General features: G+C 46.5%; 1 protein-coding gene across 1 annotated transcript; it reads left to right on the top strand.

The window, feature by feature from the left end:
• The first annotated feature begins 274 nt into the window (after positions 1 to 274).
• Positions 275 to 5,686, top strand: RETREG2 (reticulophagy regulator family member 2). The gene is made up of 9 exons (XM_004467741.4): positions 275 to 661; positions 932 to 1,038; positions 1,691 to 1,721; positions 2,076 to 2,211; positions 2,645 to 2,729; positions 3,031 to 3,174; positions 3,342 to 3,436; positions 3,607 to 3,742; positions 3,983 to 5,686. Exons 1-9 carry the CDS (start codon positions 381 to 383, stop codon positions 4,603 to 4,605), a joined length of 1,638 nt encoding a protein of 545 aa, XP_004467798.1. The 5' UTR covers positions 275 to 380; the 3' UTR covers positions 4,606 to 5,686.
• Positions 5,687 to 12,161: the final 6,475 nt, after the last annotated feature.

The following is a 12,161-nucleotide window of genomic DNA, read 5'->3' as shown; positions in this document are numbered from 1 at the left end:
ACAAGGGGCCAGCACCAGACTTCCCGGCCGCCTTTCTGCCCAGTAAGAACAAGGGCTGGGGTGGGGAAACGCGGAAATACACTCCCTCGGCCAGGCAAAGACAGACGTCGCCCGGACGCAGATACCGGGTCACGACATCCGCTGCCAGAACACGCAGCTGCGTTAGGACCAGAGTCGCCGCCAGCGCAGGCGCGGACCGCCCCTTCCTGGCGGTTGGGCCGCATCACGTGACGGCCTCGACGTTTCGCCGTCACGTGACGCCCCGCCGCGACTTCGGCGGCGGTCCCCGCGGCGTGCGCCCCCTTCCGCCCGACGTGCCCCCGGCGGCGGCCGCGCAGCCCTGGCTCCTCGCGGGCTCGGGCTGCGGCTGCGACGGGGCCATGGCGAGCGGCGGTGGCGGTGGTAGCACCGGCGCGGGTGGGGGCCCGGGGCTGGGCCTGAGCCTCGGCCTCGGCCTGGGGCTTAGCCTCGGCCTGGGTGAGGCCACCGGCGAAGCGGAGGAGGAGGCGGCCACGGCCGAGGCGGTGGGACGCTTGGCCACAACGCTGTGGTTGCGGCTCCGCGGCTGGGAGGCGGTGCTGGCGGCGGCGCAGCGGCTGTTGGTGTGGGAAAAGCCTCTGCACAGCCTGGTCACGGCCGCCGCGCTCAACGGCCTCTTCTGGTAACGGCCGCGCAGGAGGGGGGCGGGGCCGGAGTGCGCGGGAGAGCGGGGGCGGGAGGGGCCCCGAATACCAATCCCCTACTTGGGGCTTGCCACTCGGCCTGGAAGGAATGACCCACCCCCAGTTCTTAAAGGTTGAAAGCCCATCAGGGGTCCCCCATTCCCCAATCTGGAGGTTCCCAGTCTCCCATCGGAGTACTTTATGCCTTTTGCGGTAGGTGGAGGAGCCTCTCACCCATTCACCCACTTAGGTTCCTGTCTCTCCCAAAGGTTGCTGTCTTCATCATCCCTCCGGCCGTTCTTCCTACTCAGCATCTCACTTTTGGCTTATCTTCTGCTGGATCTCTGGCAGCCTCGCTTTCTCTCCGAGGTCTCAGGTGAGTGTGACTTCATACATTCATCGTGTACTTCCCTGATCCTGCTAAGTGGGTTGAATGTTGAAGGAAATATACAATAGGTCCCCTGCTTCCTAGGCATCTCCTTCTCCACACACACCTCTAGGAAATGAGGAATTGCCCCTTTCCCAAAGCCAGTCTTACTGTTGGTGTAGTGGTTTGTATAAGTTCCTCAATCTTTTTTTGCCTCAGTTTTCTCATCTATGTAACAGGAACGATAGAAATTACTTTATAGGAATGAAGCTGATTAATAAATGCTATGTCCTTAGGATAGTATATCACACATGGTAGAAATTATATAAATATTAATCTTGTTGTTTTTCTTGTTATCCATGTATTTACTTAATAGACATTTTGGTGCGGTCCATGAGTTGCTTAGAAAATAAATACAGTGCCAGGCAGTGTATGAGTTGTCTAAGATATAAATATGAATAAGTTGTGGTTTCTGCCTTTGGAAAAGGTAAAGTCTGAAAAGGGAGACTGGCATACAAATTATGATAACTGTATTTTTTCTTGCCATTGGCATCTGAAGAAAGTGCTCTGGGATTGCAGAGGAGAAGTAACTGTTTTGCCTTAGGAACTGTCTGCTAGGGTTCCTACCACTCAATAATTTCTTCCCTTTTTCTCTCTTTAGTATCATCCCCAGAGGAGCCACACTCTGACAGGTGAGTGCAGGCCGCTTCTTGAAGACAAATGCCCAAATCCTGTCTTGCTTGCTGGTGCTGACGTTATGACAGTGCTGGGCAATCTTGCAGCTTCTGCAGGCACACACCCCAGCATAGTGATTAGACTGGTAATAAGCCACGGAGTTTGCTTGGCTATAGGTTCGTGTGTGGGTGTTTTGGGGGGCAGAGGGCTCGGTGCTCTGGGCTTTGCTTCCCATAACTAGCACAGCCTCCCTTTGGGAGGTGGGGTTGCCAACTTCCTTAGACTAAAGACCTCATGGGCATTCTAAGAGGGATCTCGGTGCCTAGGAGGGTAGAATCTGAGGCCTCCAGGGGTCATTCATGTCTCCCCAGTGAGGGTGCAGGGTCAGGCGCCCAGCCGCACCTGCTGAGTGTGCCCGAGTTATGCAGATACCTGGCTGAGAGCTGGCTCACCTTCCAGATTCACCTGCAGGAGCTGCTGCAGTATAAGAGGCAGAATCCAGCTCAGGTAACCTTTCCATGCCTCCTACAGTTCTTTACACTCTCTGAGGAGATAGAGGTGGGAGGATGGGGAGAAATGATGTGAACTCCTTAGTTGGAGATCCTGAAAGAAGAGGTCTGGCTGCCTCCTTGGGGCTATATTCACATGTAATAGCCTGGTACAGGAGGGAGGGCTCACTTCAGAATAAGCTTCTGGTGGTCTTATATTGTGTCCTGCCAGGGCAGACCAGTCCAAATTATAGTTGTTGGACAGTGTCCGTTGCAGACTTTCTAAATTGGTGGTCCTGGACATATTCTTGACTAGACTGGGATCACCAGATTCCTAGAAGGCATAGCTATCTTTCTACCAGCTGAGCAGTAACAGTCATTCCTTATGCAGATGAGTGTGGGCCCACATCTCAGCCCACTGCTTAGCTCAGATCCTGTGCTCTTCTCTGTAGTTCTGTGCTCGAGTCTGCTCTGGCTGTGCCATGCTGGCTGTGCTGGGACACTATGTTCCAGGGATTATGATTTCCTACATTGTCTGTGAGTAGAGCCCAATCCCTGCCCTTCCCAAAATCCCCTTCATGTTTTCTTTCCCTGGACTGACCCTGAGGGATGACTGCTTTCTCAGCTCAGTTACCTGTTTACAGAGACCTCTAGGGATGCTGTAGTATTACTAATTGGAAGAGTCACCTGGGGAGGAGGGCAGTGGATGTGGAGGGAAGAGGTTGGCACAGCTTCGGGAAGGGGCTTTGTCTTCCTTCTGCCCTTCCTGTTTAGGGACCAGTTGAATGACCTTTGGGAACTGGCGTAGGGAGCACTGAGTGGCCTCTCTAACCCATAGTGCTGAGTATCCTGCTGTGGCCCCTGGTGGTTTATCATGAGCTGATCCAGAGGATGTACACACGCCTTGAGCCCCTGCTCATGCAGCTGGACTACAGCATGAAGGCAGAAGCTGATGCCCTGCATCACAAACACGACAAGAGGAGTAAGGGCCTCCCTTAACCCAAGAGGGTCGGCGAGGGGGAGGGTATTGGCCTATGGCCTGTGCCATGCCCAGGATTTTAGATATTCTCCAGTCACTTGGCCATGTTGGTTTACCCTCATCCCAGTGTCCCTGCCTGGTCACTGCTCTACTGCTCTTGCCTTCTCTAGAGCGGCAGGGGAAGAACGTACCCCCAGGAGGGGATGAGCCACTGGCGGAAACAGAGAGTGAAAGCGAGGCAGAACTGGCTGGCTTCTCCCCAGTGGTGAGGTCCGGGAGGCGGGAGAACGGGTAGAAGGCTGGGGGAGGATGGTTCTGAGGATCTCTCTGCTTCAGAGCTGCCATCTTGCAGGGGGGTGGGACGGGAAGGGGGAATTGTGGAAAGTAGGTTCTCTTTCCCCTTCACCTCTTGTGATCATTCTGGTTTTCTTACAGGTGGATGTAAAGAAAACAGCACTGGCCTTGGCCATTACAGACTCTGAGCTGTCAGACGAGGAAGCCTCTATATTGGAGAGCGGAGGCTTCTCTGTGTCCCGGGCCACTACTCCACAACTGACAGATGTCTCTGAGGGTATGGGAGCCTTTTGTCCCTCCTGATCTTCCTGTTCCTTGGCTTGGACACTGCTTGTGCTCTCTTGAGTGTTCTCTCTGGCTACTGATTTGCTAATTGTACTCCAGGCTCTTGAAAGACCTTAACACCTAAGGCCTGGCCCAGCAGTCCATGTCCTGAATTCTTATCTTTAAATTGATTGACTTGTTATGGCCAGTCAGAATGGCATGCCCATGCCTGACTGTTTTGTTCTCTGCCCAGATTTGGATCAGCAGAGCCTGCCAAGTGAGCCAGAGGAAGCCCTGAGCCGGGAAGTGGGAGAGGGAGAGGAGGCAGAGCTGGCCCCACCTGAAGACCTGCTGGGCCCCCATCGGGTCCTCTCAGAGCAGGCCGTGGACTCAGAGGAGGAGGAAGACGTGGTAGCCAAGGATACCTTGCTTCGGCTCTCGTCCCCCCTGCACTTTGTGAACACGCACTTCAATGGGGCAGGGTCCCCCACAGATGGAGTGAAGTGCTCCCCTGGGGGACTAGTGGAGACGCTGAGCCCGGAGGCAGTGGGTGGTGACCTCACCACTCTTCCCAGCACCCTGTCACCCCCACTTTGCCCTGCTGAAAGTGACCCAGTCCCTTCCCCTGCAGTCCTCCCCCCTCCTCCCCAGGACTCACCTCAGCCCCTACCTGCCCCTGAGGAAGAAGAGGCACTCACCACTGAGGACTTTGAGTTGCTGGATCGGGGGGAGCTGGAGCAGCTGAATGCAGAGCTGGGCTTGGAGCCAGAGACACTCCCAAAGCCCCCTGATGCTCCACCCACTCCACTCTTGGGGCCCGACATTCTGTCTGTGGCACAGTCTGACCAAGAGGCTCAGGCCATGGCTGCACCATGAGCCGTGGGAGAGGGAACTGCAGGCACAGTAGGGTTTCCTGGCTAGCGGTATCCTTGTTTTCCTCCTTTCCCTCCTACCTGGGAGGGGCAATGAGCGGGAAAGCTGGCTGTGGGGTGGCAGCCAGTTGACTCCTCTCCCTGCCTGCCTGTCTGCTGTCCCAGGCCTGGTACAGTTCCTGTGCCCAGGATTGGTTTTAAGTCTGTAAATAATGTTACATTTGGGTTAGTGGATGTGAACAGGGCTAGGGAAGTCCTTCCTGTAGCCTGCACTTGCTTCCCTGCCTCATCTTTATTCTCATTCCACTATGCCCCAAGCCCTAGTAATCTACCCCTTTTTTCCTCCTCAGGGACCTGTGCTGCTCTGCCTTCATGTCCCACTTGGTTGTTTATTTCAGGCACTTTATCATTTTTTCTCTCCTGTTCCTCTCAGCTTAATGCCCCTACTGTGTTCTCTCCTTAACAGTTCAACCCCCACTTTTTCCAGGCTTCTCCTTTGCAGCAGGAACTGACTAAGCTTTTGGGAGGTAAAGACTAAACCCAAGGTGGTGGGTCAGGCAGTAGTTAGGCACCTAGATCACTAGCCAGTGGAGCCTCCCTTGTACTTTCCCTCTAATTTATCCTGGCTTCTAATGATACAGGAGGAGGGCAGGGAGTCCACAGCACATAGACCAACACTGGGTTGGTGAGCGTGAGCTACGTCTTAATGAGGTGCCTCCTTACTGTCCTAGGGGGGAATGGGGAGACGTGCTCTTCTGGGCTATGGGTGGTCCAAGTGTGGTAGGACCCCCTACTGGGGTCAGGAAGTAGATGGTAACATCTGCAGGTGTTGACTGGAAAAAATAAAGTTAATTGGCTGGAACTGCTGCTACCTGCCTGCCTCACTGTGAACTGCCTCTCTCTGTGTTTGGCCCCCTCCTCGCCCCCAACCCCCTGTCCCAAATCTTGCTGCTAGCTGTTCATTTTCCTTGGTACAAAATAAGGATTACCCAAACAAACCTAACTTCCCTTTAGCCATTTTCCCTGATAGTGTGCTATGTTTAGTGAGATTTAGCATGTGTGAATAAAGTATATGCAGGAGGAAACTGCTTTGTGTTCCCAGTCAATAGAAATGTAAGACTATGATTGCTTTCTACCATGTTTCCTGCAGCCTTAACCATCTTTAAGAAGTCCTCACCCATGTACAAGCTAATTATTGCTTCTCACTGTTTTATCTTTACTGGGGGAACCAAATAAGTGGTAGAAGACCTATACCTGTATCAAAGCTGATTTCTGGCCTAGGAACACTGAAGAAAGTAACAGTGAATGCATAGTATGTATTTGGCATTGTTCTAAGGGATTTGTGTATATTAGCTTTGTAATTTCCTCAACCTTATGGGATAGTTACTGCCTCCATTTTGCAGACAGGTTAACTTTCCCAAAGGCCACAAGACGTAGCAAATGGTGGGGCCAGGACCCAAAGCCAGCCGTGTGGTCCAGCAGATGCACTCGACAGGAGGCCACTGTCCATTGATGGGGCACAGATGGAAGCTACCCAAGGTTTTGGGAACAATAGAGAATCCATCTATTACCTTGGCTTCAGAAAGAATGGACTCTTGGCAATCCTTCCTCCTTGGGAAAGAGCTTAGATAAAGCTGGACTGAGAAGGTGGCCTCATTTTTTAGGTCATGTCCTCAGCCTTCAGTTGGAGGTACCATACAGCAGAGCTACCTGTCTTTTGAGGTTGACATCTTTGCCATGTCCCTCTAACGTGAGAATTTTCATCTCTGTTTCACATTTGCTTGAGAGACAATCTGTCAAGGCTGATTGAGGTCCTGTCCTGTGCAATGAAGGAATATGAACTCTTAAAATCTAGGGTTTTTAGGGGAGAATGAAAAAATTTTATTAACAGTTCAAGAAAAGTGACATTAACCAATCAGACAAGAGTTTGCCATATGCCCCATATTTAATCCATTTCCATACTAAATTTGCACTTTGAGAATAGAGCCAAAAGTCTGTAACTGAATCAAAACATTAACCATAGGGAAGCGGATGTGGCTCAAGCAATTGGGCTTCCGTCTACAAAATGGGAGGTCCTGGGTTTGGTTTCTTGTGTGTCCTGAAGAAGGCGAGCTGGCGCAATGAGATGATGCAACAAATAAAACACAAACAGGAAAGAATTGGAAGACACAACAAACCAGGGAGGTTAGGTGGCCTCTCTTCCATATGGGAGGTCCCAGTTTCGGTTCCCAGTGCCTCCTAAAAAGAAGACAAGCAGACACAGCACACAACAGATGGACACAGAACTGACAGCCACCGCAAACAACCAGTGGGGGCAGAAATAAAAGTAAATCTTAAAAAAAAAAATGTTAACAATAGACTTGGAGATCCTTCCATGAAGGTCTATTCTTTTTTTTTCTAAGATTTTATTTTTTTTATTTCTCTCCCCTCCCCCAGTTGTCTGCTCTGTGTGTCCATTCGCTGTGTGTTCTTCTGTGTTCGCTTGTATTCTTGTCAGCAGCACCCGGAGTCTGTGTCTCATTTGTTGCGTCATCTTGCTCCACCACCTCTCCATGTGTGAGGCACCGTTGCTGGGCAGGCTGCACTTTTTTCACGCTGGGCGGCTCTCCTTACAGGGCACACTCCTTGCGTGTGGGGCTCCCCTACATGGGGGACACCGCTGCGTGGCACGACACCCCTTGCGTGCATCAGCACTGCATGTGGGCCAGCTCATCACACTAGTCAGGAGGCCCGGGGTTTGAACCTTGGACCACCCATGTGGTAGGCGGATGCCCTATTGGTTGGGAGGAATCTGCTTCCCTGAAGGTCTATTCTTGACATTCACCCTTGTGTGCTGGTTGCTATGTGTTTGGGTATGATTTTTTTTTTTTCATTATCAGGCGTCCTGGCCATTTCATGCACTATTTTGAAAAGGACAAGGGAAAGCTTTACATACGAGTGAAAAAAAAATGAGTAGAAATGTGAAACCTACAATTAGGTTCAGAAAACTGAACTACAGAAGTACAGGATGGGGGAAGAAGAGTTGGCTACATGTTTATTTTTTTGGAGGGGTGTATTTTAGTTCATATAAATTCAAACCGAGCTAATAACGTAATCTGGCTGCTCATAAGCTTAATGTAATTTTAGACTCTGTATAATAGAAATAGTCTCCAAAACAAGGAAGATAATACCTATAATGTCTTGTGCACAAGTTAAAATACTGCTGAATTGAAACTACAGTGAGATATCATTTCACACCAATCAGAATGGCCGCTATTAAAAAGAACTACAAGTGTTAGAGAGGATGTGGAGAATAAGAACACTTATTCATTGTTGGTGGGAATGCAGAATGTTACAGCCACTGTGGAAGACTATTTGGCAGTACCTGAAGAAGTTGAATATAGCTTTTCCACACAACCCTGCAATACCACTACTGGGTATATACCCAGAAGAATTGAGAGCAATGACATGATCAGACACTGCACACCAATATTCATAGCAGCATTATTCACGATTGCCAAAAGTTGGAAACAACCCAGGTGTTTATCAATTGATGAATGATAAACAAACTAAGGTGTATTCACACGATGGAATATTATGCATCAGTAAGAAGAAATGAAGTCATCGGGCATATGACAACATGGATGAACCTGGAGGACATTATGTTCAGTGACGCGAGCCAGACACAGAAGGACAAATACTGTATGACTGCATTACTATGAACTAAATATATTGTGTAACATGCTGTATGATTCCATTTATATAAAATGTAAATATAAATTAATTTATAAAGATGAGATTTGATTAGTGGTTATGAAAGGCTAGGGAAGCCATGCTAAGGAGTGTGGAATTTTTCTTTTTGGAGTAATGAAATAGTTCTAAGTTTTTTTGTGATCATGAATGCACAGCATTGTGATTGTACTAAAGGCCATTGACTGTAGACTTGGGATGGATTGTGTGATATGTGAATATATCTCAATAAAACTGCTTAATAAATAAATAATTGTGCAAGAATAGCCAGAAATAGCAGCTATGCACAGCAGGGGAAACAGAGATTGAGAGGTGAAGAATTTTCTTATTAGTCTGCTTTTTGTTTAGTATTATTATTGAAATAATGAAATGCTCTAATAATGATTGAAGTGATGAATGCACAACTATGTGATTATATCAGATACCATTGATTGGACACTTGGGATGAATTGTATGCTTTATTAATATGTATCAATAAAATTGATTTGTTAAAAAAAAATACTGCTAGAGGATGACTCACCATGCTCATGGACAGTGACAAGTTACAGTGTGTCCAGGAGAGGGCTGCCAGAGTTAAAGGCTGGTAACTGTGAGAAACTGTTGAAGGAACTGAGAATGTTTAAACCCGGAAGAAAAAGCTGCATTGGGTCATGTCGGCTGCCTTCAAACATCTGAAGGGTGGCCTGCTACGGGACTTCAGAGGGCAAACATTATGCTAGGGGAGCCAATGTAGTGAGGGCCTGCTTCCCATGTACGAGGTCTTGGGTTCAATCCCCTGCACCTCCTAAAAACAAACAAACAAACAAAACTCTCCTTGGGGAGCAGATGTAGCTCAGGGGTCGAGTGCCTGCTTCCCATGTACGAGGTCCTGGGTCCAGTCCCCAGTACCCCCTTAAAAAAAAAAAAATAGCACTAGGCAGAATTTGTTTTTCTGGTAAATGGATATTGTAAAGCAAAAGTTATTTAAAATGATCTTTAATAATGCAAAGATTAAGGGCAGAGTTTCTAAGAGAAGAATCACCAATTCCATCGTGGAGGGACAATATATCACCATGTTGTTTTGCTCCTGGAGTCCTGCTAAGTCTCCTTGACTTCTCTTCCTCCATCTGCTCTCTCAAATATTGCTGTCTCCTGGGCTTGTCATTGGCTCACTTTTCTTCCTACTCTGTTCACTCATCCTGGGCAATTTCATGTATCCATCCATTAGGTTTCCATTCATATGCTAACTTAAAAATCTTAGCTCCGCCCCTTTCCCAAAACATCTAAGGAGGCATCATTACGTGAAGTCTGAGTAGTACCTTCTGCTCAAGATATCAAAAACTAACAACAGCACTGAGTTACATGTTTGGATGTGGTTAAAAAGGATATGTTATGTTGTTTAAAAAAAAAAACAACAACAACAGAAAACCCAAGCACATCCTCTTTTCACTCTGTGCTCAACCCCACCCCTCCAACTACCCAAATACACAGACTCTTTCTGTATTTTCCATCTTGCTTATTGGCACCACCAACTACGGAGGACTTTTTCTCCCTCAGCCCACAGCCAGTCAATCACCAACTGCTGCCATTTTGGTGTCATAATTATTTCTTAACTCTATTTCCTTCATCACAGCCCTGATCACACCCATCTCATCTCACCTGGCCCAGTTTTCCCACCCACACTTTCGTCTCCCACCCAAACTCACACCCAACAAGGTGGCTAGATTATTTTGAAATACGAAACCAATGACCTTTCTGCTATCTAATATTAACCAAAGGCTCTTTTTCTCTTCCAAGATATAATTCCTCCCTGATAGGGTTAAGCCATTTTTTTTAAAGGCAGAGATATGTTTACTTGTATATTTCTGTTAATAGTCAAACGAACTTGTTTAAATATTTATGTACAATGCTTTATCCATACAAAGATAATCTAGCAATCTCATCAACATGGAACACATCTGAGAAACTTATAAAAGCTTTTTTAAAAAATGCCTCTCAACAACCCACTTAAGTCACAAAATCTATACATTAGAGCTGATGCATTTTTTATGTGAGATTTTTTAAATTTTTTATTGTCTTTTTTTATAGATACATAGATCACAAAAAATATTACATTAAAAAATATAAGAGGTTCCCATATACCCCACACCCCACTCCCCCGACTCCTCCCACATCAACAACCTCTTTTATCACTGTGGCACATTCGTTGCATTTGGTGAATACATTTTGGAGCACTGCTGCACCTCATGGATTATAGTTGACATTGCAGTTTACACTCTCCCCCAGTTGGGTAAGCCTTCTGAGAACCGACCCTGCCTGCCTTGTGCTTTACCCTACAACAGAGGTTCATAACTTTTTTTGTTCCACAGACCCCTTTGCCAGTCAGGTGAAAACCAGGGTCCCCTTACGAAGTCCACACTATACTGTGTATTATTAATAAATATTATCACACCCACACCAAAACGTTCCCACAAGAACAATGTTTTTTGAATTTCAATTCAAGCTCACAGACCCCTGGTTAAGGACCCCTGCCCTATAGCAACATCAAACACCAAACAGTTTGACCTTTCCTCTCTCAGCTGTGTTGCCCCACCCCAGCCCTGCTCTTCACCCACATACCTTAATCCTCTACTTGGCAAATGCATCACTTATCTTCTGGAATATGCTTTAGGCAACACCCTTCTAGACCTCACCCCCATATCAGACCCTCTCTTCTAGTGGTCCCACAGTATCTTGTGCATGCTTCTATTTTTCCACATATCATATAGACTCTCCATTCTACCTAAATATGTGTGTGTACAGAGGGTATACTGATATCTGAATTTACCTATCACCTCCACTGTTCTTCTCAATCTTTTTTCTTCATTGTTCCAAAACAGTTTAATTTTAAAAAGGTGAAGAATTTGAAAAATTTGGAGGGAAACCCACAAAAGCATAGTGTGAATCTACTGTCTCTGTCACAAATAAAGACCATATAAAAAGAGATATTTAAGTTTAATACAAATTTTATACAAAGAAAATGTGAAAAAATACTTCCATATGCTAAAAGCAATTATGTTTCACAAATAAGGCTGGCTAAGCTATTTTTTTTACAGCTGCAATTCACAAATGTTCTCTCTCTCCTTTTTTCTCCTAATACTTTCTTTTTATTTATTCTCTAATATGGATAACTAGTTGGATATTGTACAGTTTGCATCCTCTTATTGGCAATGAAGGGAAAGTAAACAAAACTAAAATGTACAATAAAATGTACTGGAATGCTATCGTACAATTAATTTTCTCATATACATATATCACCTTTTCTTTATTCAATGCTGCTTGTTCTGCTTAATCTTGAGGAAAGGGACTATGTCTTATTCAACTGAATATCCCCAAAGCCTAGCGCAGTGCCTGGTGCACAGTAGATGCTCAATAAATGTATTTTGGACTAAACTGAACTGGTGTTTTGGAGTAGCAAGTTTAACTTTTGAAGCAGCCTGTGTAAATAGAGTTTGATGATTGGCACATATCTGCTGATGGTAAATATCTTGCTTTATTTTGTTTGTTTTCTATTTTATTGTTCAATAGTGGATAATAACTAAGTTAAAATAACCCACAGATGGATGAGTGAGGTTTTTATACCTGGACTAAATCGAAGAAAGGCAAAGTAATCTAGATCCTAGGTTCATGTTTGTTTTGGAGCTAAAGGCCTTTCTGAATTAAAGGTAAGTTTGCCCAACAAGCTTGTCTGCAATTGCATCAAATTATGCTCTTTGGAAAACAATCTTGACCAAACTATTTAGACCCTTGACTAAATATTTTGATCAAAAATCCAATTATATGACCCAATCACTTGGGAGCCCACTTACCATA

Source organism: Dasypus novemcinctus, chromosome 7 (genome assembly GCF_030445035.2).
Source record: "Dasypus novemcinctus isolate mDasNov1 chromosome 7, mDasNov1.1.hap2, whole genome shotgun sequence".
In the NCBI taxonomy this organism is placed as follows: Eukaryota; Metazoa; Chordata; class Mammalia; order Cingulata; family Dasypodidae; genus Dasypus; species Dasypus novemcinctus.
The sequence above is the reverse complement of the archived record's forward strand: the minus strand, read 5'-3'. Positions and strand labels throughout refer to the sequence as shown.

What these genes read in the sequence shown, in the direction of transcription:
- RETREG2 (XM_004467741.4), top strand. Translation starts at nt 381, where the DNA reads ATGGCGAGCGGCGGTGGCGGTGGTAGCACCGGCGCGGGTGGGGGCCCG. An exon ending in TATGATTTCCTACATTGTCT is followed by an intron (nt 2,730 to 3,030) that starts GTGAGTAGAGCC and finishes TCTAACCCATAG; the next exon opens with TGCTGAGTATCCTGCTGTGG. An exon ending in TGGCTGGCTTCTCCCCAGTG is followed by an intron (nt 3,437 to 3,606) that starts GTGAGGTCCGGG and finishes GTTTTCTTACAG; the next exon opens with GTGGATGTAAAGAAAACAGC.